The sequence below is a fragment of the Rhinolophus hipposideros genome (genome assembly GCF_964194185.1).
Source record: "Rhinolophus hipposideros genome assembly, chromosome: 20".
Classification (NCBI taxonomy): Eukaryota; Metazoa; Chordata; class Mammalia; order Chiroptera; family Rhinolophidae; genus Rhinolophus; species Rhinolophus hipposideros.
In genome coordinates, this window is record NC_138066.1 from 36,191,483 (window position 1) to 36,215,506 (window position 24,024).

General features: G+C 55.0%; 1 protein-coding gene across 5 annotated transcripts; it reads right to left on the minus strand.

Annotated features, from left to right (window-relative positions):
* Positions 1–378: 378 nt before the first annotated feature.
* Positions 379–22,681, minus strand: JUP (junction plakoglobin). Of its 5 annotated transcripts, none has more exons than XM_081027266.1 (15): positions 22,509–22,681; positions 12,280–12,495; positions 10,503–10,762; positions 10,025–10,263; positions 9,072–9,273; positions 8,132–8,276; positions 7,903–8,006; positions 6,366–6,704; positions 4,712–4,867; positions 4,387–4,506; positions 3,778–3,928; positions 3,575–3,696; positions 3,022–3,061; positions 2,588–2,753; positions 379–2,262 (listed from the first exon to the last, which is right to left on the minus strand). In XM_081027266.1, exons 2-14 carry the CDS (start codon positions 12,485–12,487, stop codon positions 2,602–2,604), a joined length of 2,238 nt encoding a protein of 745 aa, XP_080883392.1. In that variant the 5' UTR covers positions 12,488–12,495; positions 22,509–22,681; the 3' UTR covers positions 379–2,262; positions 2,588–2,601. The 5 variants fall into 5 exon arrangements, with proteins under 5 accessions (XP_080883392.1, XP_080883393.1, XP_080883395.1 ...); XM_081027267.1 differs by having other exon boundaries at positions 22,494–22,644; XM_081027269.1 differs by having other exon boundaries at positions 22,311–22,511.
* Positions 22,682–24,024: the final 1,343 nt, after the last annotated feature.

Genomic DNA, 24,024 nt, shown 5'->3' on the forward strand with positions numbered 1-24,024 from the left:
CTCTTTACTAAATTCTCAAATCACCCAAGTTGAGTGTTTCCTGCCAGGGTCCTGTCATGGGCCAAATGTCTTTATTCCCCGCAAATTCATATGTTGAATTCCTAGCCCCCATTGTGATGGTATTTGGAGGTGGGGCCTTTGGGACCTAGGTTTAGATGAGGTCACGAGGGGGGAACCCTCATGATGGGATGAGTGCCCTTAGAAGACAAAGAGATCTCACTCTCTCCAGGAACGGGCACTGAGGAAAAGCCACATGAGACACAGCCAGAAGGCGGCCATCTACATGCCAAGAAGTGGGCTGTCACCAGACACTGAATCTGCTGGCACCTTGTTCTTGGGCTTCCAGCCTCCAGAACGATGAGAATGTCTGTTAGTTTTAAGTCAGCAGTCTGCTGTAATTTATTACAGCAGCCCAAGCAGACTACGTAAGACAGGCCCTGAACGCAGAGTCCAGAAAAAGTTAAAAGATCTCTGAAAACTGCCGTTCTGCCCCCTCTTCTCCCACAGCTCCTCTCAGCAGAGCTTGGCTCAGTCTCACCACCTCCTGCCTGCACCCTACACCTCCCTCAATGGGCTCTCTGTCCCACCCGCAGCACATCCATCCAGTACCATGAATCCTCCATTAACTAGGCCATGGCCTCCCTCCACTGCCTGAGCTCCAGGCAGGTGTAGAAATGAGGCAACAGGCGTGGCCAAGGTTCCACACGTTCTCAGGCTTGGCAGGTGTGTTGCAACTAGCAGTCTCCAGGAAAGAGAATTTGGGGATGTGGGTGGGGGTGGGGGACCAGCACATGAGCTGATAGTTACCCCAATGTGGTGAGTGAAATGATAGCCACGCCCAGGGCATTATGGGACAGAGAAGGGGCAGCAGCTCAGGATGGGAAGTTATGGAGCAGGTGCTCCTGGAGGGAGGGCTGAGCTGGACCCCAATGGGTGAGCAGGTGAGGGCATTCCACACAGAGGGAACGGCAGACAAAGATCAGGGGGCAAGAAACAATGTGCAGGATGTTGGCTGAGGAGACAGAGGGAGGGGGGGAGGGGTTGGGGTGGGTCCAGTGCAGACCAGAGGGGCCTGGACTCTAAGCCATAGGCCCCAGGGAGTGTTACACCCCGGAGAAAGCCACCAATGTACATTCAGGCTGCATGGGGGCAGGGCAGGGCTAGGCTAGAGGCTGAGGCCAGGAAGGAGGTGGCCCATTGGACAGAAGTAAGGCCTGGTGTCCCTGAAGGTCATCTCTTCGCCCCTCCTAGCCGCCCAAGGTTCCGAGTTGGAGCCCTGTGAACGCATACGAATTAAATCAGTTCCACCTCCTCAAACACGCCTTTCTCCCAACTTCCCTCCCTCCATGTCCTTCCCATACACAAGGTGACCATGAGGACACTCGGGATCCAGCCAAGGTCATGAGGTTGCTAAGGGAACCCCCGGTCTCCCTACCCCACACCCCCAAACAGCCTCCATTGGATGTCTGTGTTAGTTTTATTTTCATTGCTTTGGTCTATACAAAAAACCAATAACCAAAAACATAAAGCGATAATAATAAAACTCTCTGCAGGGACCACCCCCAGCCCCCACACCCATGTGCAGGAGGTGGGGTGGGGGTTGAAACAGGAAAGGGCAGAAAAGCCCCTCACAACACACCAGAGGGGTCAGCCAAGGGCACTTCTGGGGTCAGCTAGGGCAGTTGTGTGGGTGGGACGGGCCGGGGTGGGTGGCTGTGCAAGGGAGTGCTTCTCAGAGCTCCCTCAGGGATGGGCCAAAACCAACTAGGAAGAGAAGCAGGCAGGGTCCTGGAATGGGGGGCTCACTCTCCACATCTCTGCCCCTCCCCCTGGACAGTCCCTGAACTTTTCAAGAGGAGCTTTGGATTCTGAGGCTTTGGGCCTTGAACCTGGGTGCTGGAGACCCTGGGGGCTCAGGACAATTGGTCGGGTGGAGTTCAGTGAGAAAATCAGACCCAGAGAAGGAACCAAAGCCCTGTGGGGCCCAGGTGGCTGAAGACAGGCAACCGGGGCAGGGAGGAGGGCGCTGCTGGGGAAACAGAATCTAAAGCTTTAGTGCCAGGGCCACAGGGCTGGGGAGTGGGTATCGGGCCCTGGACCCACAGCCCAGAACAGAAAAGCAGGAGCAGATCACCATCCCAAGAAAGACCCTATGGAGGTACAGGGTTCGGCAGGAAGTCACGGCCTGGTCCCCCAGGCTCAGGCACTTTTCTGTCTCGCCCCTTCGTCTGTACAGAGAGCCTCTCAGATGAGGAACCGCACCTGGGGGTGGGGCAGACACAGAGGAGTCAGGGCAGGCCTGGGTCCCTAGAAGCCCGTGCCACGCCTGTCACCTGCCCACCACCCACAGAAGGGGCAGGACTGCCCGTGCCCAGCAAAGATGACAGAATAAGACAGGCCAAGGCACGCCTTCCTTGGGGGAGCTCCATAGCGGAAGGCCCCAGACTCATTCCCCCCAAAAAAGGAGCCAGGGTTTCAACAGAAACACGAGAGGGCCTCCATGAGACGGAGCTTCTAGAGGGAAGGGAAAGCGTGTGTCAGCAGCCCACAGGCGGGGGGGGAGACTGCAAAGCGGAAGGTGTCGTACTGGGCTGGAGCCAGCTAGGCTAGCATGTGGTCCGCGGTGGGGTAGGGGGGCCGGAGGCCGTCGCTGTAGGTGTCAATGGGATAGTCGCCGTCCATGTCCATGTGCATCTCCATGGGGTCCAGGGGCATGTCACTCGAGTACATGGGGCGGTAGGTGGCATCCATGTCTGGGGAGGAGAAGGGGGACTCTGTCCAGGGTCTGCAGGCCACCCCAAGGGGTGTCTGGACAGCCCTCAGTTACCTCCTCTACTTGGGCCTGACCTCCTTCCCTGAGCTCCCTCTTCAGGGGACCTGGGCAGAGTGCGTGTGGATACCACCCAGCAGCTGCCACTGGTTCTTTGGCCCTGGACACACAATGCCTCTCTCTCCCTCACACCCACAAGCTCACCCCACCCCCCAACTCTCCAGGGTCCTGAGAACACTGTACACACTTACCATCTGCATAGGGTTCATTGATGGGGATCATGCTCTGGGCCTGAGGAAGGAAGACAGAGAAACATTGGGGGAGGGAGACGGGTGGAAAATGCCTGCGGCCAGCTCGAGATGCTTCTATGAAGGGAGCCAGGGGAAAGGTGAAGACCCCTTGAGAGATGAACTCCTCTTCTCAGGCACCTCCCCAGAGTGGAGGGTCCCACCATTCATGCTCGGGGGAACCCACAGAACTAAAGCAGCCCTGGGGAGGGGAGGGGAAGCGTGAGGGCTGGAGAATGCATGCTGGCAGCTGCCTTTGTGAAAGTTAGAAAAAAGCACCCCTGCCTCAACACTTTGTATTAGTTTGGACAAAATAAAATTGCCATTTTAGTAAGTCAAAAACAGATAGATGGTTCAACCTACTCCTTCCATCTCCTGAGAACTGTCATAAATGATCCAATTATAAAATAAAAATCTATGAAGTTGACATGATGGTAGGAGCCCCCAGAAAAGTGCTGTCCTTGTGCAGTGTGCAACTTGCATAACCGTATGTTGCAGTCCCGCCCGGGATACTCACAGCCTCCCAGGCAGCTGGGTCATGCTTGAAGAGGGAGTTGGTGAGCTCCACAGACACGCGCTTACGGTAATCTGGGTTCTTGTCCTCAGAGATGCGGAACAAGACAGCCGCAGCATAGGTGGCTGTTCAGAGAGGACAGGAAAGGCCAGTCAGGCATTTACCTCTATAAGGCCCAGCCGCCTCCCTTGTGCCCTCGCCTCTACCTGTGCCCTCATTGTGTGAGTGCAGCAGCTCCATGAGGGGGGACGAGGCCCCCTCAGCATCAATGGCATCAGCTGCCTCTTTGTCCTGAGCCAGCTCGCACAACACCCCCGCGGCCACACGCTGGATGTTCTCCACAGATGAGTACAGGAGCTGGGGAGAGGGGGTGCAGTGGAGTAAGGCAGGTCGGCAACACTCCGTAGAGCCCTGCCCATCTCTGCCTCCCCTTTCTGAATTTAACCCAAGCTCATACTAGAAAGTGTGAAAAGTCTAAGAAAAGTATGAAGAAACAGAAGAGAAAGCCAGCTACAATTGCCCACCCAGGCAGACATAGCATCTGTTAACACATTGGCATGTTGCCGCTGCATTTTTGTCAGATATATATATATATTCCTTTTTTTATCTGACATTATAGCATAAAGCATTTTCCTACATTAAAACACCTCCTAAAAACCTATGAGTTCATATTAATACTCAAGAAAAAAAGAGAATGCGACAAAGGAAAACAATAACCACACCACATCGATCACCAAACCCATGGCTTTCCCTTTCAGCCATGTGGGTAAACAGGGGTTGGGGGGCACCTGTCCTGCCCACCTGCCCAGACTCACCTGCACAAACAGGGGGATGGTGTTAAGTCGGAAGATCTCCATGCGGTTCATGGGGTCCCGGGCGAGGATGTGCAGGGCTCCAGTGCAGCCCTCCACAATCTCTTCCATCCTCACGCCATCCTGCACGAGAGGAGGCATTGGGGCACGGCACCAGGGGCCCCTTGCCATGGCCACACTCCCCATGACACTGACAAACCTCGCTGGTCCTTGGAGTGGCATCAGGTGCAACTTGCCCCCCCATGTACACACTCACATGCACACACCTTCACACAGAGGACACGTTGACCCCCAGCGGGGCAGTGACGGGCCCCGCCAGCTCACTTACTGTGTAGGGCTGCTGTGTGCCTGCAGCCACGTGGCGCTGGGCATCTTGGTGCGCCTTGACCAGCAGCTGGACAAGGCGGGGAATGACCGCTGCTTCCTGGAGTGGGGCATGGTTGGCTGGGCACAGGGCCAGATTCCTGATCAGGCCGATGGTTGCCTAGCAAGAAAACGCACAACAATCGGGGGCATTTCTTGGGTGTCGAGTGGATCCCAATTTCCCAGCATCATCTCTTCCTCCCCTATCATCATCTCTCTGTCCCCCAGGCTGGACCAGGACATGCTGGCAGGTCCCCAGAGAATGAGATCACTTCAGCCCATGTCCCTGTTCCACAGGATCTGTGAGCTCTCACGTCTAACTCTAACAGTCCCTGCTAAAATGATATCCCATTCTAGAACATTCTGCCAGCTCCCATACCCTGACCCTCACCTCTGTCTCCTCTCTCTTCCCCACCCCCAATAGAACACACAGTTGTACTTGCTTTTCTGATAGTTCTCAAACCCTGATTATCAGGGAATCCTGAATATGGTCGCTGCAAAACTTCCTACTTTGGTGATGCTCATATTGGAATCAACCCCCGGGAGGACAGACGTCTCCTCCCCAGGGTCCCCTGACTCCCAGAGTCCCTTGGGGTCTTACAAAACAATTTATCATCTCATTGGATCCTCAAAACAAGAAGCCAGTGGGGCAAGGATACAAATCATGTGAGAGATGAGGGTGTGAGCACAGGCTGGATGAGCTGCCAAGGTCACTTTTCACGTAGCTGCTGGGTCAGGGTGGCAAGTCCTTTCCCCACAGTGGGCTTGCAGCATGCACCAAGCCAAAGCAGGTGCCATGAGCTGCCTTCTTTTTCTCATTATGGACTCTTTAAAAATTCAATGTACATAATCACTTAGAGTCATTCTTACCTGTACTGTTAAATAGTCTAAAACTTAGCCAACGCCAGCTGGTTCTCCCAAGGCAGCCTCCTGGGAAGGCTGCACCCCTTTCACACCCTGGACTCTCTATGGCAGACACCACGCATCCCCCAGAATCCTCTCTATCGTTTTTTTGTCTTATTAGCATCCCTCCTGAGTTTTAGCACGGCCTTCTGACACATGACACACTGCTAGCCTCTTTGCATCTAGCTGTGGCCAAAATGACCCAGTTCCAGAGTGTGGGCTAAAGCGGTATGTCCCATTTTCTGGTTGTTGCTAGTCTTCCCACTTCCCTCGGGCTAGAACGCATCTGTGGGGACGATACCGTTCAATCATCGGTGTGAGGGCAACACTCACCCAGACCCTCTGGTGTAAGAAGTGAGCTCCCCGACCAGCAGCGCCACCTGGGAGTTCATTAGAAATGCAGAATCTCACCCCACACCCAGACCTACCAACCAGAACCCGTAGCTTAATGAGATCAGCCAGGTGGTCATGTGTACATTAAACTTTGAAGCTCTGTCTGTGGGGATGGCTGCTACGAGAAAGATTCTGGGTTTCAGGAGCAGAGGTGCTGAAGTCTAAACCATTCCATGAGAGAGGAATACATGTCTCGCTTTTTGGAGCCACTGTCTTTTCGGGCCTCTCTGTTACAGCAGCCCTGCCTGTACCGATCCAGCCCCTAATCCTGACTGCAGAGCGCTCCTCTGGCCCCCCCATTTAACATCCATCCAGCGCTGTACCTTGACCAGTGGCCACTGGTTGGGCTGGTTGAGCAGCTTGACAATGGCTGGGATGCCGTAATTGAGGCGCACGGAGTTCTGGGCCATCTCAGCCTCAGGGTGGCGGCTGGTGAGATGGCGCAGGGCGCAGACAGCTGGCTCTGTGATATCATCCTTGTCACCAGCACGCAGGATGGCATGAATGAGAGCCTCCACGCCACTGTTCTGGGTCACCAGCGTCTTGTTCTTGCTGTTGTTACACGTCAGGTTAGACAGAGTGCCCGTGGCACAGGTGAGGACGTTGACGTCATCCACACTCAGCTGGTTCACCAGAATCTTCAGCACGCTCTCCAGGCCCTCCTGTGGTCGGGGGAAAGCAGTGGAGAGTGAGCGAGACTCCCAATAGCAAAGGTCTCCCACACGTATCCATGGAGAGCGAGATGGCCTGATGAGGTAGGTCAGACGCCCACACAGCTGACACACGATGGGCTCTGCCTGTGTGCCTAAGAACCTTCATCCCCCGATCCTGCTGATGCCTGGGAGAGGACAGTGCTCTCCCATGGGGCAACTGAGGCTCAGAGAGCTTGCCCACAGACCACAGCTAGTAGGCTGGATCTGAACCCAAGCCTGTCTCTAAGCCCCATGCTCTTTCCTCCACCCCCCTCTGCCCCTCCTCTGTGTCCTCAGACCCAGGCAGAGCCCCACTCAGGCTGAGGGACGCCCCCAGGCCAGCAGGAAATTGAGGAGGAGGCCACGTGCTTCAAAGGCCTAGCTGACCCACTTTTACATGCTTTTCACCTTTCTGGGCCTTCACGGCTGCCCCCTTCAGTGATCCCCAGGCCAAATGTGCTTTCAGGAAACATCCCTGACCCAGAAGCCTCACTTCTCCCAAGAGGAGCCACGTGAGCCTTGTGGTGGAACAGAAAGACCCCAGGCTCTGGGGACAGATGGTCCTGGGTTCACATCCCAGATCTACCATTTCCTAGCTGTGACCAAGGGCCTTACCTAACCCCCTGCGCCTCTGTTTCTTCATCTAACCAATGGGGTCCCACATTCTACCTCCAAATGTTGAAAGGGGTAAATGAGCCAATGTCTACAAGTGCCCAGGAATTTAGCACGTGGTGGGTGCTCAGTAAACAGCCTACTGGTTGGGGGCTCTTAGGAATGGTAGTCAGGTTAGAAGGAGGGACCAGGAGACTTGTCCTGAAACTGCATTTTTCCTTAAATTGTGTTTTTAACCACCGGGACCCCCATGCTGTCTCTTGGCACACTGCTCCTCACCCCAGGGTCTACGTCGAAACTGTTCCCCTGGTTCAACGTAAACCCCAGCTTAGAAAATCAGCCCCATTCATCAGTTCCCCTTCCCAGATCCCAGACCCTTCAGCTAAAGGGCTAAGGGTCTTCAGGGTACATCCAGCCTCAGCCACAACAGGGCAAAATGTAGAGATCTTAAGCCTCCCACGGCTCCTAAGGTCAGACTCCCAGACAGGCCGGACGTGGTAAGATGGGAGGGTGAGGCAGCTGCAGAGGTGGACCTAGGCGTGAATGTCGTGCTCACCTGCTTGGTGGCCACGTCTGAGAGGTTACGCAGGGTCCACAGGCAGTTCTGCACGAGGCGGGGGCTGTTGCTCGTCAGGTGTTTGCCCAGAGCCTGCATCCCACCTGCAGTGGGGGACGGGTCACGTCAGCCTCAGGGAAGCATAGCTGACCGAGCTTGGCCGCTAGACAGAGGCCCCGCTCCCGCCCTCCTGGCCGCATGGGCCACCCTCACAGGCCGTAACACTCACCAGCCTCCACAATGGCGGGCTTATTGCTGGGGCACACAGACAACACCTTGAGCACACGGCTGGTGGTCCAGAGCAGCTTCTCGTAGCTGTAGTTGCGCATGATCTGCACAAGGGCCTGGGGTCCTCCATTGGCCAAGATGATGAGCTGCGGGGAGGGGAGGTTGAGTATGAGACACACAGGGAATATGACGAGGCACAACGAAGGAAGAGGGGGCTCACAGCACTGCCATGACTGAGCTTCAGCTAAAACCTGAATCACTTTTGTGCTTAAGTAATCCAAAACCTTGAAAAAATGATAACCCATGATGCGGGCAAGGGTGTGGTGAAACTGTCCCAACAAGCATTGCCACTGATGGCGTTGTAAATGATACAATGCTTCTGGAAAGCAATCTGGCAATCGGGGTGAAAACCTAGAAATAATAAAAACCTTTAGGCCTACTAATGAAAAATTTTCTACTCTTTCAGGAAAGCTGTGTGCCCAGAGATGTTCATTACAGAATTGTTTATAAAAAGTGGAAAATTGGGAGCAATCCAGATGCCCTCTCTCAGAATAAAGTCTGAGGCCTCCACTTAATTGAAATGCTATTTGCCACTACAGGAGATGATTTCAGGACAATACAGCAAACAGAGATTTTTTAAATGTCATTTAGAAAACAGATGCAAAGTTATACATTTGCTATCGCTACAGCTACATACAAATATGCCAACATGATAGCACTGGAGGAAGCACCCTAAGACAACGATGATTGTGTGCAGCTAATAACTTTTTTCTTTTCTTTATCCTCAAAATGGTCAGTTATCTGATGAAACGTGTACAACCGCACATACAATATATATTTAAACTAAAAAGGGTGAGGAGGCCGCGACCTGAGGCTGGAGCTGGACAGAGGTGATGTCATGGTGGGCTGTGGGTCTTGGTTTGGGATGGGGAGGGGCCCACCTTGCTCTCCTGGTTGCCATAGGCCAGGAGCTGTAGGCAGTCGGTAGTGATAGCCAGGAACTTGGGATTGTTCTTGTTGAGCAGAGGCACCATCTTCTGTAGCCCGTCCGCCAGGCGCACCGCCATCTTGGCGCCCTCTTGGTAGAGCAGCAGGTTGTGCAGCGTGGTAATGGCGTAGAACAGGACCGATTCCACGGGGGAGCTGGGGTGGAGGCCGGAGGGTTAGTGTGAGTCGGGTCCCAGGGGCCTGGCCTAAGTGTGGGCCACCTCCCCCCAAGAAGCCTCCTGCACCCCCATGGAAACAGCCCTTTGTGAAAATCTCATCATCCCTTGAGTCCGCTTTACTCCAATGCACAAAGCACATAGCATCTCTCCTCTCCCCACTGGGACCATGACACCCCTTGCTCCTGGGCTTCCAGCCCGGTGCTGAGCACACAGTAGGTCCCCTCAATATCTGTCCCTACTGAGTAACTATCATGTAGAAGGCCACATGCTACAGAGGCCCTGCAAGAGGCTCAGAGGGAAATAAGATTAATATCTCCACTCGTAGGCAACTCATAGCCTGATACAGGGATGAGGAAAATGGCTCATCCACATTGCAAGGCTGGAAAGATACAGGTGGCAAGGGACTTTGCACATGCTGTTCCCTCTGCTTGGAATACTCTTCCTTTCATGTACAAGGGCCAAACTGCACTTATTCATCAACCCCCTGCCATTAGAACAAACAGCTTCTCAAGAGGTCTGAGCAATCTGACACCTCTTGGCCCTAGTCTATTCTGTAGCTTCAAAACTAACCTGCTAGTTGTAGGAGCAGCTAAGTACCCAAACTGGGTGTGGTTCTACACCTGGCACATAGTAGGTGCTCCATAAATGTTGTATGGAAGCCCAGAGAAAGGAAGGGGAGGCCCAAGTGAGAGAGGCCCCAGGCCCCTGCAGTGAGTCAGAGTGGGTACCTGAGCATGCGGACCAGGGCGGGGATGCCGCCTGACTTGAAGATGGCAAGCAGCCCCTCACGGTGGTGGGAGAGGTTGTGCAGAATACTGGTGGTGCAGCGAGCAGTGTCCAGGTCGCTGGTGTTCTGCATGGTGCGCACGACAGCTGCCACCAGCTGGGGCGAGCCCATCAGCGCCCGCCGGGATGCCTCCTTCTTAGACAGCTGGTTCACGATCATGGCTGCCTTGGTCACCACCACCTGGAGGGTGGAGGGAAGGATATGAGGAAGTAGGCAGATAGGCGCGAGGTCTAGCTGCCACTGTGAGAAGGAGGGGCCAGGAGACTACTTCACAAAGCTCAGAGGGACCCAGGTCAGACTCTTCCTGCTGATGGGGCTCTGGGTCAGTGACCTCCCTCCATCCCGAGTAGGGCCTCCTCTGTGACACCCGACTTCTGCCCTCCCTGCCTGCCCCCCTCCCAGTTAGGCGCCTCACGGACCGGGTCCTCATCATTGAGCAGTTTGGTGAGCTCAGGCAGGGCCCGGGTGGCCAGCTCAGCATCGTCCTGGTAGTTGATGAGATGTACAATGGCCGACTTGAGCAGCTGGGATGGCTCTGCGAGCCGCTGCAGGTTGGTGGTCTGCCCCTCCACCTGGGTGGCCAGCAGTAGCGAGCTGTCCTCGCCTGTCATACCAGGACACATGGCTTCCCGCACCCGCTTCGCTCTGGCTGTTGTGGACATCTGGTACTCCAGGTCACCTGGGGGCCAACGGGCAGGGACTTAGCTGACGACAGCAGGTAAAGGGGAACCTGGCTGCACAAATAGCTCTGCTGGATTCTCTGGGCTGCCTCCCACCCCGACCAAAGTGCACCACTTGCAAGTGTGCGTCTACCCAGTGATGCTGAAGGGGTCACCATCACCTCAGCTACGTCATTTGTAAATTCTGTCCACCATAGGGAATTCTTATGAGAATTAAATGAGACAATAGTTGGCAAATGCTCTGAAAAGAAAGGATTCAGGCGCCTGGCACATCTCACCACAAAAATGTTAGTGATTATTATTATTAATAAGAATAGCTAACATTTTTTGAGTAATTATGTACCTGGCTGAATTAAGCACTTTTCTTCTATTTTCACTTTTTTTCTTTTTTTCAATTTTACATTTTCACATTTAGTCTCACAACAACCCTACAAGATAAGTACTATTATCTCCACTTTGCATATAGGTTATAAGAATCCAAGCTAGGATCTGAACGCAGACAACCTGACTCCAGAGCCCAAACCCTGATTCTGCATCCCTCCCTTAACAACCAGGTGGGGGTAGGATGAGACAACCTGGGTCTCTTCAACCCTGGAATTTCATGATTCTAATTATACCTTCATCATCCCCAAAGGAGGCAACTCTCCCATTATATGGGCAGGCAAATCGAGGCCCAGAGGCAGTAAATCAAAGTGAAAGTCAAGACGGTGAGTTTCAGAAAGCAGGAAGTGGGTTCTCAGCTCAGACTCCAGGTTCTCTTTCAGTTCCCACCCCTTGGGTGGACCTGGGAGTCTGACAAATAGGTACCCAGGCTTCCCAGGCAGCCCTGCCCTGGCCACTGTCCCAATGCCCTGAGGAAAGGGAGGCAGAGGTTCCACCCTCCAATTAGTCGGGGAGGAGGAAACGTCTCCGTCTCCGTAGCTTTCCCACCTGGGTGCTGGCAGGCATCCCTATCCCTAAGCACCTGAACGGGGTCGGTCACTCCACCACCTGGCCTTGGCCCATTTCCATGTCAGCATGTTCCACATGCTGGCATCATCTCCTCCCTGCCCACATCAGCAGCCCTCAGGCTTGAGAACTGCACCTCCTCTACCAGACTAGGGATTCCCTGAAGGCTGCAGCTCTGCCTCTCCGTCACACTGGAGGGTCCTGGAATAAAAGGACTGATTTCCCTGCAGCCATGGACTCCCTGAGGCCACTAGTGACACCTCTTCATCATACCGCAAGTTCACGCAAGGCAAGAAGTGTGCCTCTTCCTTCAGACTGGGGGGCAGGGTCGCTGCCTCCCCTCCATACTAGAGGTTCCGAGAAGAGGAATCTGCCTCCTTCCCAGCTGCGGCCATCCCGAAGCAGCTGTGTATCTTCCCTCAGACTGGGCGGGTCTCTAAGAGCAAGAGCTGGGCCTCCCCCCTCAGACTGGGAGCCCCCTAAAGTCTGCCTCCTTTTACCTCCCGCCAGGGCCCAGCCTGGTTTGCTGCTAGAATATTCCCATGGAATAGTCCCCAGGGCTCCCCACCTTGGCTCTGGGGCACCCCCTGGGTGTAGGTAGTGGTCTTCTTGAGTGTGTACTGGCGCCCACAGGCGTCATCGTCCTCCATGATGCCCTTGCTGCTGACCGAGGGCACACAGGTGTGGGCGCCCGAGTGGATGCCTGAGTCATAGGTGTATGTCTGTTGCCACTCGGTCACCTTGATGGGCTGTTCGATCAAGTTCATCACCTCCATGGTGGCTGCTGGAGACACAAAAAGAAGGAGCAGGAAATCAGCTGGCTTCTCATCACCAGGCCCTGCCCATCACCCTTTCCCCCACCTCAGCCCCAAGGGACCCGGTGGGCTGTAGTGGAGGGAATGGGGGGAAGAAGGGCCAGGGAAGGATAACTCTATGTGAGCCCTAGGCTTACATCGCTGACCTCCAGCTAGGGTGGGGAAAACTCCAGGGAGCGCAGGGCAGCAAAGAGCCAGATACCCCAACCCAGCTCCAGGCTCCCTCACCTTGCTGACCCTTCCCAACACTCCCAGAGCAGAAGGCACTCAGGGCCTCTAGTAGCTTCTGGGATCCCACAGACCCATGCCCATCCACTGGGGCTCCCTGGGAAAGGCTGCAGACGTGATGCACTAACTGGTTGGTCAGACAGGGAAGCGGTCAGACAGGTTTCTCCGGGGAGCCTGGGAGGCTGCTAGAAGCAGTCAGAGGCGCCCAGGATCTCTCAGAGACTCTAGGATCTCACCTTCCTGCAGATGGGGCAGGATCACAAGTAGCCCCAGAAGCCCAGGCCTTAAGAACCCCATTTCTATAGCACCCCAGCTCCTGGAAGCCTTTCCCAGAATTCTGAGTCCCACTGACAGTTTCAAATTTCAGCCACATACTACTGAGGCAATTTGCCTAGCTACTGAGACTCAGTGTCCCCATCTGCAAAATGGGTAGCACCAACTCCTTCACAGGTTGCTGTGAGGCCATATTTATAAAGGACCCAGCATGGTGCCTGGCTCATACCGATGTTGGTGGCCGTGGCGGTGATTCAGCACCTCGCCCCCAGCAGGTTTGCTTACCTCCTAGCTTCCTCGAACCCACGCTAGGGATAAAGAGTGAGGCAGGCCTCAGGGTGGTCACTGCCACTCAGGCACCCCTCCTTCTCTCTGCAGAGACTTGGGCCACTTAGGGTTGATGAAGAGGTAGGCCCTACTCTGTACCAGGGAGGTTAATGCCCACCTGCTCTGTCTAGGTCCCTGTCTTGGGAGCTGACCTCTGGAGCCTAGTGTTCGGGGGGTGGGAGGGATAGGCAAGGGGAGCTGAGCTCCAGCGAGGGCCGCCCTTGTGCATCTCACTAATGCCGCCATCCTCACAAGTGGGTTTTGAAGCACATGCTCTGTTCGCCCATTCACAGATGTGGAAACTGAGGCTCCACCAGGTGGAGCCCTGTGCCAGGGCCAGGCACAGGTGTGAGTGACACCCAAGTCTGCGGCCTTTGCACACCCAGTATGGCCTCAGACTGCAAGCAGTCCCGGGGCTGGTCCATCCATGAGGCTATGCAGCACCCAGAGATTCAAACTCCTGTTGGCGGACCAGATGAGGACGAGGGTGCGGTGGCTGGTGCAGCCTAGCCCCACCCCAGGAACAAAGATCACCAGGGATCTGTCTTCCCAGTGAGGCGCCAGGTACCACCCTCATGCATGACACATGGTCCTTCAGGTCTTGCTGCCTTTTACGGCAACACCTGGCTCCTCCCCTGCCCCTGAGCACACCTGGAACAGGCAGAGGCAGGAGCCAGACCAGTTTCCAGCCTCATTCCCCTCCTCCCATCACCCCAGTGACTCAGAGTTTCGGGCTGATAAACAGAAGCAGGCCCTGAACACCAGACGGGCAGCTTGGTGCCACCAGATGTGCCAACTGCTTCCCAGGCACTGACCAAGTGTGACTATTTCAGGAAGCGCGTCCCCCCTCCCGCCCCCACCCTAACCACACTCCGCCCAGCACTTCTGCCTTCCCTGGAGAGAGAGACAGAGAGAGAACGTGGGAGAGTGGGAAAAGCAAGCCTGTAGCAGAGCCGCCCCGGGGAGGAGCAAGCACTGGAGAAGGAAGGTGAAACTGCATCAGGAAATACAGCTGCATTAACCCTTGAAATGCCACTTAGCCAGGCAGAGGACTGAGTGGACATCTGGACTCTGAGCTTCCGTCAGATCCACTCGGGACTCCTCCAATCCCCAGCAGAGACCGCTTCCTATCCCTGATGCTTCCAGCCAGAGGCACACAGGCCTCACTCAGGAGCACAGGGACCCTGGCCCGTCCATGTCCAAAGGGACCACCAAGGTCAAGGCTGACCACAGGGTGTGCATTTCTTCAGCAGCCCCCTCACCCCCCCCACCAGCCCAGGCCTGGAGCCAAGGAAAGCTGAGGGCTGGACAGCTGCCGGGTGGGGTGGGGGAGTGAACACAGGCCTCCCGGAGATCAGAGGATCCCTGGGGGAGGGGGCGTCCAGCTGCCTTTACTATCAAATGAATCTCATGCCTCCCTCAAAGCAACCCTGGCAGGCATTTTATTATTCCTAATTTCTAGGTGAGGAAACTGAGGCTCCTCCAAATTGAGGAAATGGGGGCGTTCTGCTCAAATCCAAGTCTGCTTCCCTGCAGACCAGCCTCCAGTCACTAAAAAGGGCTGCCCCCCTGGTTCCTAACTGGGGATCCAGGAAAAGAGGAACCCCCTGAGGTCAAGAAGAGAGGGTCAGACACACAGGTGCAGAGGAGAGTGGGAGAGGGTGGGGGGACATGGGTGGAGCTGAGCCCCCTCACCAAGGGGAGAAGGGCAGGTGAGACCAAGCTTGCTCACAGTTGGAGGCAGGGCACCAGCTGGGAAATCAGGAGTCCCAGGTTCTAGTCCCAGCTCCACCACAAACTTGCTGAGTGTCCTTGGGCCATCAGTTCCCCTCTGTGCTTCATTTACAAAAAGGGTGGCCCAGGTGATCTCAGAAGAATGTTGCTGTGTAAGATTCTAGGAATAAGGAGCCAGGATTTCCACACCAGACAAGAGAAGGCTGTGGGTGGGCAGAATTGGAAAGCAGTTCAGAGAGGACACACACCAGCACTCTTCTTGAGGAAGGGATCAGGGAGAGAGCTATTCCTGCAATAGGAAGGCTAGAAAGTAGTGAGACTTCAGGCAGCTTGTCAACCGGCCCCACATTTCTCCCCACCCACTCCCCAGGAGGACCAGGGAAATTCTCCCACAAGAAATAAAAATGTTGTTTTTGCAATTCCCAGGGTGCAGGGCACCGCACCCAGGATGGTCTCGTCCCTGTCCACCCTAGACCTGGAGCAAGACCTGCCCCAAGGCCCCTGGACAGAGCCAGGATGGAAGTGGGAGAGACAGACATGGGCCCTGCCCATGCACCCTGGACAGAGGCGGGCAGAGCCAGGCACAGGGCGGTTTTCTGAGTTGAATGGGGGGCCTTTGTTTAGCAGCGCGCTCTATTCTTGGCAACACAGGAGGAAGAGGCCAGCTCAGCTCAGATAGGGTGGGGTGGGAGACAGCACAGGGGACAGGAAGAGAAGACAGGGCCCAGGAAAGGGTGTGCAAAGGACCTTTCCCCCGCCAGTCCACACTGTGGAGGAATCTGCGATCAAGCAATGAGGCTGCTTTGGGCATACTCTGCCCTTCATTCCTGATCAGCAGGGTCAACCCAGTGGGCTGGCACTGGGTACCCTAAATCTAAAACTGTCCCGCCAGAGTGTGGCCCGGCCCTGACATTAAAAATGACTCCCACCAGAGCTACGTCAGGGTCCTGGCCCCCCCAGTCCCCACCACCAGGGATGGGGTGGGCTGGGCTGCAGGATGCCAGTGTCAGTGAGGCACCTGAAAACAAGGACAGGAATCGGCCGCCCAAGAGGCGGGCTGGAACCACGCTCAGAAACACTGCACTAGAGGACTAGAAGAGCAGGCTGGGCAGAGCCCCTGGAGGTTCCTTGGGCCAGAGGCCAGCACCCTGTGCAGACTCAGACCACCGGCTCATACAGTGACAGCGACGTGAGCTGCAGACAGAGTGGGAGAGCATGGGAGTCAGGGGAGGGGCTCCAGCCTCACCACTCACTGGCTGTGTGCCCTGGGGCACGTCACTCCATTCCTTAAGTCTCATACTCCTCATCTATAAAGTGGAGATGATTACGCCACTCTTTTCTTCAGACCGTTGTGTGATAGAACACAACCCTGACAGTAGAAGACCTCTGCGGACAGGAAAGGCATATGCAAGCATTCTTCTATTAAGGAAGCCAAGAAATGGCAGAGAAGGAGGCCAGCAGATGGGCCTGGCAAGGTATCCAGCAGCCAGCCTGCTTTTTGGGACCCAGGACCCAGGACACGACCCAGGCTTCCTTTCCCGAGCCCTTGGATAAGGGCTAGGAGGGGCACTGCTCCCAGGCCTAGGCCAGAGTCCCCGGAGTAGGGTGGGACATGGCTGGGGAAGAGGTATTACATCGAGGTCCTGGGACGGGAGGCCAGGTGGTGACACTGTGCTACCCCCTCCCCAGTCACATGTGCTGCCTTCTGCAGCCAGGGCGGTCAGGCCTGGTCAGGCCAGTCAGGCGTGGACATTCCCCACATAGCAGCTCCAGGGGAGAGGCTAGGCTCAGCAGGGTCACCGGCCCCCACCCTTCCCCATTCTGTCTCTGGCTCCAAATGAGATTTGGCCAGCAGTGCCAATGGTAACAGACTCTAAAAAAGTACAGAGATAGACATGACTGCTTCCCTTGAGAGCTCTGACTCTCCCATCAGGTTGGGGCTTCCCAACGAGGCCTTTCCCCTCAGACTGGCAGTTCCAGGAGGAAACCTCCAGCTGACAAGAGGTTCCTTGGGAGAGAATGTAGTCTCCTCCATCAGATTGGTCATTCCAAGCGGGCAGAGATTAAGCAGGTGTTAGGTATGACCAGGGCCCTGGGGACAGAAGACAGAAGCCCATCCTGAGCTTCTGGAGGAAAATCCTCACTTCCGGCCTGGAAGACACCCAAGCAGTGGCCCAAGGACTAGCTGGGAATGGGGGAAGCTTGGGTCAGGCTGCCCAGCTGCTGTTTGTTTTCTTCCTTCTGGGCTCCTTCCCAAAGCAAACAAAGCAGGGTGGGAAAATGAAGGGGACTTGAAGGAGAGGGAAATGCAGGGCCAGGTGGCTTGACCCCGGGGAACCTCTAGGCTCCCCCAGAGAGGGCTCCAGCTGGAACTCCGTTGCCTTCTGGTGACCCTGTGTGGGCAAAATCCCAAACCGGCAGATGACCCCAAACCAGGACTCCTGACAATGGAAAAACACTTCACCCAGCCTCAGGAAACAACAGCAAAGGACTAACATTTTGGTGATGTATCTCAATACACAAGTGCCCACTGCCCCCCACCTAACCCACCCCAGGTGGCTTGGGCAGCTGCTACCCCAGCTGGTGTCTACTCCTCAGGGGTGGTTCTCCAAGGTTTCATGCTGCAGGGATGGCTGCCTAGCTCTCTCCTGAAACAGCAGGGAAGACCCAACCGCTCCCTATTTGCTGGAGAAAACGAGAATTTGGATAAAGGTTTGGCTAAAATTTGGTATTATATACAGAGTATGAAATAATCAAGATTGAGGCTAAGAAACAAGAAGGTGCTAAAAAAAGAGACAGTCAAGAAATATTCATGGTAGTTGCCTCAATGGTATAGGAATATGTGATTTATTTTATGGGTGATTTGTTTTCTTCCCTAGTAAACTTTCCTAAACTTTCCAATTGTGTTTCACAATGATCAGGTATTACTGTTTCAATCCAGAGGGAGAGGAGTCCCACCTCCTCCTCACCCCCAAACAAGCAGCATATTGAGTGCCCAGACCAGGTCCCAACTCTTTCCCCTGGCTGCCACTCCCCAGAGATAAGAATCCACAAGACTCCACAGTCTCCACAATGGGGAAAGAAAGCAGACCTGTTAACTCACACTTTGCAGGTCACAGAAAGCTGAGCTTCCTGCCTTGAGGGCTCCCAAAGGCTGAGATGCCAGGAGGCTGAGCAAAGGGGAGTGGCAGCGAGCTTTCTCTTCAGGTCCAGCCAAGGAAGTTGCTGGAAACTGGGACAGTCCATGCCCCCCAGACCTCCACCAGATTCAACCATGTCCCAGGAGAGAGGCCTCCCGGTGTCCCTTGCAGGGACACAAACCCCGATGACCTGCTCCAACCACCCTGCTCTTTCTCTTCACATAGGTGACTGGGCCAGCTGGCGGCTCATGGATACCTGCCCCTCTCATGGCCAGGTCACTCTTCTCCCAAAAGACGCATGACTGATTGTTTCCCCAGGGACTCCAGCAGACCTCAGACTTACCCCAAAGGGTAGTGACTGCTGGGGCAGGATGGCCCTCCCCCAGCTCAGGGACAGGGTCCTGCTAACCATCCTCTTCAGAGAAGAGTCACCTCTAAGCTTCCATCTCTCCCTTTTATTCTTCAACTCAAGATCTCATCTCGAACACAGAGCAAGGCCTTCCTCCTGTAGCTTCCATTCCTTCCATGAAGCATCAGTCCCAAAAACTCGTATGTCCTCAGGGGTGACAGAAAACAGCAAGCCCCTCACCTTCTTTATAGCTAACAGCCCCCTGAGTTCATTCTCTTTCCCTTCTCTGTCATGTCAAGTTTCTTCAGCCTTCTCTTCTCCGGGACCAATAATCCCCATGTTTGGGGTCCTCTCCTGCCCGCGAGGGATCTGGAAGCCCAATGTTGACAGGCTCAGATACAGCCCCCATTTCCCAGGCCCGTTCTGGTATCGGGTGCTCAGTTGGCAGAGGTGCCAGAGCCTGGCAGGTCTGAGAAGACAGTGACACCAGCCCCTCCTTCAAGGAACAAGGCTCTGGCTGACCCCACTCATCACCAGAAAGGCCCACCCCAGCAGTACAAAACCCCTACTGCCAGCCCCCAGTCTCCCAAACAGAAGACAGCCAGTTCCCCTCCCCGCCAAGAGCAGTCTGGCAGCACTGCTGGGTACAATCCAGCAGGACATCAGCCCAGTCCTTAATCTGACTCTCATTTCTCTCCACTCTCCAGGGAGCAGGCCCCCCCCCCATCTTGGCAGAGGCCCAGCCCCCAGCACAGCAGGCGACTCCCATTTCCTATACAGGGACAAGCCCAGAATGACCCATGGTTCTGCCCACTCAGCCAGGAGGCAGCAGCAGCTTTGACCCCTGCCCTCTCCTGTCCCTACTCCTCCACACATCCGCTACAGTCCCTAGCTTTGGGGAGAGAGAGCCCCCTCTCCCAGGAACTAAAAACCAAACCCCAGGAGAGGTTTCAGAGGACTGGAGGCTAGGACGAGTCACCCCCACCCGACAAACCTGCACCCACCTTCACCACCCACACATACCTTCTTGGGCCCTTCTGAATTCTCTTCTCCCCAAACTCCCAAGCAGAAGCTCTCAAAAAGGAGTGGCAGGAAAACTCTTCCTAGAGCCACAGTGGGGTGATACAGCAGGTTGGGCTCTAGGCTTGGAACCAGAGGACCTAAATGCCAGACCCTGCTTGGGTCTCGCTGTGCAAACTTGGGCAAGTTACTTATCTTCCCGGAGTTTCAATATCCTCATCTGTAGAATGGGGTAATGATAGCTGCCTCTAGGGACAGTCATAAGGATTAAGTGAGAACAGTTAATGAAAGTGCTTGGTTATCTGTAGTGTCCTCCCTTGCTTAAGTTACCATTTATCAAGTACTTCTTGGGTAGGTAGGTATTATTCCCATTTTGCCAAGGAGGTCACTGGGGTGAAGTGATTGACCAAGGCCACATAGGTAATGATTCAAAGCCAGCGCAGTCGAAGCCCAAATGCCCATGCTTAGAACTGCCACACTATAACAACTCTTCAGATAAACAGCCCTTCTGTTGATGATTCCCATCTCATTCTAAGATGGCTCTCTCCCTCCCAAGCCAGCCAGTGACCTCCTCATGGGTATCTCCCCCATGGGCTCCCAAGAGGCAAGCAGGCAGCAGCCCCAGCCCTGACCTCCTTCATTCCTCCAGGCAACATTCTCAGAGCCTCAGCCCTGATAGCCCAAACACAGGTTCCAAAGGGAATGGGGTGGGGCTGGAGGGTGCTGATGGGGCAGGTGGAAAGGGCTCCTATCACCCAAGCTGGGGCTTGAAGGAACAAGAAATGACTAATTGTATCCTACTGCCCCCCCTCCCCATCTAGTAAGGCCAGGCACCTCCTAGAAATCCTTCCTCAGTATTATCTTTTCATCACAACCACAAACCAGATTAACTAAACGAATCATTTAATCAATGTAATTATGATGCCTTTCCCTCCTTCACTTTGGGGAGAGAAGAGGGAAAACAGGTTATTTTTGCCCAAACTCCATGCCCTTATGGCTCCTCGGAGGTAGTACACTCCCCCACTAGAGCAGAAGAGGGATGGGGAAGGAGCCTGATCCCTGGGGGTGTGGGGCACTCCATGGGGGGTTCCTCCCGCCCCCACTCTCCCATCTACAAACACAAACCAGGTAGTAGGATCTTCCCGAGTGAGTCAGGGCGAACAGCCCTGATTCCCCCCAATTTCCCTTCACCCCAGGACTGAGGGAGAACCTGGCTCTACATTTCCCTTCTGTTCCCCAGAGAGGCTGGTCTCCAAGTCCCTGCAAAAAGATCACACTTCAGATTTTTAAAACCCAATGCTGAAAGCCTGATGGAGATCACGAACTCTGGCCAGAGAAGGGCCTCTCAGAAAATGGGGGAGAGGGCACTAATTCAGCTCAGCCTGAAACCTCCCCCCCAAAAGCCTTCCTTTTGTCCCACTTTCCTCATCAAACTCTCAAAAGGGGGCAGGTGGAGAAAGGACAGCAAAAGCCTCCAGAAGGAACGCATCTTCAAAATCCAGAAATCAACTGGAAATCAAGGCCCATTGCTCCTCGCTTTTCGGCCCCAATTACCAGCCAGCTAAATAACGTGGAGAATGGGGTAGAGGGGGGAAAAAAAGACCAGAACAATCGCTTCCCCCACCCACGTCATTAGGCCCGGCCCTGCCCCACCCCCATTCCTGGGGAGGGGGCAGAGCTTGGGAGAGAGTCACAAGAGCAGGCCTGAAGCGAGGGGGTGTGGTGGTCCCCGGAGGCAGGAAGAGAAGGAAGAGGCTGCTTCCCTTTTGGCCCACCCCCCTCATCCCGGCCCCCACCTTGGGCCGAGGGGCCCAGCAAACAGGATGGAGGTGGGGGCAGGGAGGACAGGGTCAGAGCGCAAGCACTGGCCCTGGCTCAGCTTGGCGGGCTGGGGGAGGGGGCTTTGCCCCAAGAAGGACCCCATCAACCCTGGGGTAAGCCCTGGGCAAGGAGGCAGGAAAACCCCCAGAGAGAAGAACTGCCGCGAATACTTCCTTTAGTAAAGTTTGTTTTGGGTGATTTTTTTTTCCCGACAATAAGAGGTTAGAGAAGAGGGTAGTCCAGTTCCCATATCAACACTGGAAGCCACAGCTGCTACAAACTGGGCCACCCATGCACCCACACACGACCCCTCGGCCCAGACCCCAGTCCGGGACACGGGTGCAGAGCGCGGAGTCAGCTGGACGCGGGGCCGGCCCTGCACAGTCCCACTGTCATCCCATCCCACCTCCGCTGGTGAGTCCTAGCCTGTCACCCACCAGAGCAGAGGGTGGCGCCGCAGGTACCGTACCGACGAGGCTCCGGGAGCTGGAAGACAGGGCCTCTGGGCTCCGTGTGCTCACCTGCTCAGCAGGTGGGGCCCGCGTCGCTGGGAAAATGTGCGCTCGGCCCCCACAGTTGGGCAAGCCGGGCGCAGACAATAGGGCCCCACCCAGGCCTGGGGGAGTAGAGAGGGAGGGAAAGCAAGGATGACGCGTGAGGTGGGGTGAGGGTGGCCCCAAAGAGACCAGCAGCAGCAAGTTTCCCAAACAGTAAATTCCTAACTAGAGTGCGCCCTGGGACGCAGACGGAGCAGGTCAAAGTCTCCCCCGCGAGAGAACCAGGCAAAAGGCAGAGACACGGCGTCGGGCGAGCTCTGTGAGCCCCGGGGGAGGCGTGACCCCGGAGGCACCTGCCCCGACCTCTCCCTGCCCTTCTCAGATCCCCAGCTCACCAAGCCCCAAGTGCACTCCGCCGGAGCCTCGCGCCCCTTCAGTCGCCGCGCCCAGGACCCCAGCGCGCCCCCTGCCGCCGGTGCAGGGTGGCGCTGCCTGGCTATCGCCTTCACCTGCCCTGAGACAGCGAGGTTCGGCCTCTCTGCCGCTCGCCGCCTTTCCCTCGCCCCAGCGATACTTGCCGCGATCGTCCGCACCTGCGTGTGGAGCCTGGCCGGACTGGGTAGGGGTAGGGCCGGGATGAGAGCCGGCGCGGGCAGCGAACTGAGCTCGGCGCGCTCGGGCGGCGGCTGCTCCGGACTCTGGCCAAGGCAGCAACTCAGTAACTGAACAAAAGGCAAAGGAACCTGACAGCCAAGCCACGCCTCTCGCCCCCTCGAAGCTCCGCCCCTAAGGGAGACGCCCACCCGCTGAAGCGGTCTCACTGGCTGCCTCGCCTGACTGTCCCATCGAGGGGCGGAGCCTCGCCCCCATTCCTCTTCCATCGCCGCCTCTGTTTATCCGCTAGTCATTGGCCCCAGGGAATGCCAGTCGGCTCTGGGGACGGCCTCCAACTTGAGGTTCCATCCTAACTCTGCACCTATTTGCAAATATAAGGTTACTTTCTCCTGATTGGGCAAGGAACTGTCAGTAAGACTAAGGAAAGAACCAATGGGAGGGATGGAGTATGTCTTACCCCACCCTACGTCTGAGCAGGTAAGACTCTTTACTCTCCCCTTTCCCCCTACCTGTCCAACAGGTGAGTCAGAGGGCGCCATGGGAAAGGACAGATGCCTTCACTGGCCGGCCAACTCAGCGTCAGGCATGATGCTTCTTTGGGCTTATTCACCCTTGCCACAAAATCGTAATAACATATTTGTATAGCGTTTCATAGACTTTTTGCTGGTTTGGGGTTTCTTACCCAAAGATGGAGGGAGTGCTCATGAGATTTAGAATTAGAAGGCCAGGGTTTGGGTCCTGCCTCTTAGTAGTTGTATGATCTTAGTCAAGTTACTTCATCTTTCTCTCCTTTTCTCCTCTTCTGTGAAAATGGGTGCATTAGCTATATCTCTCTAACCTGGGTGTGTAGGGGGATGAAATGAAGTAAAATCATTTTTGTGAAATCACTTGGACAACTGCTAAATGTTAGAATTTAAGTAAATGATATGGGGTTTTTCAATTCTCATGACGATTCTGAAAAATTGTTAGGACCGCAAAATGACCCTTATTTCAAAGATAAGGAAACTGAAGTTCAGAGAGGTCACAAAACTAGAAAGTGGCACATCCTAAACTAGAACCACTTAATTCTAATTTCAAGGCCCACTAAACCACATGTTCTCCTGGTGGAATAACAGCATAGATATAAAATGTCAAAGCAGTGGGGAGGGGTTCGGAAACCAGCAAAAACGAATATTCTGGGTACAGACAGAAGAGTAATGATTTAAGATAAAGTACTGGTGGGTTTGTAAAAATTATCAGGCAGCAGATCTAAAAGAAATCAACACAGTCATAAAAGGAATGGGACAGCAGGCCCCATTTGTTAGGGGAAGAGTCTGGGTTAGTTATCAGAAAGAACTTCCCAATAGGTTAAGAAGACAACAGTCTCCTTTGTGTGGTTGATGGAATGAATGCCTCCTGTTGGCTGTACAGCGTGCTAAGGTCCTACATTTATTCATCAGCATTTAAGTATTGAGCACAACTGTATGCTAGGCACTCGGTTAGACTGTGGTGACA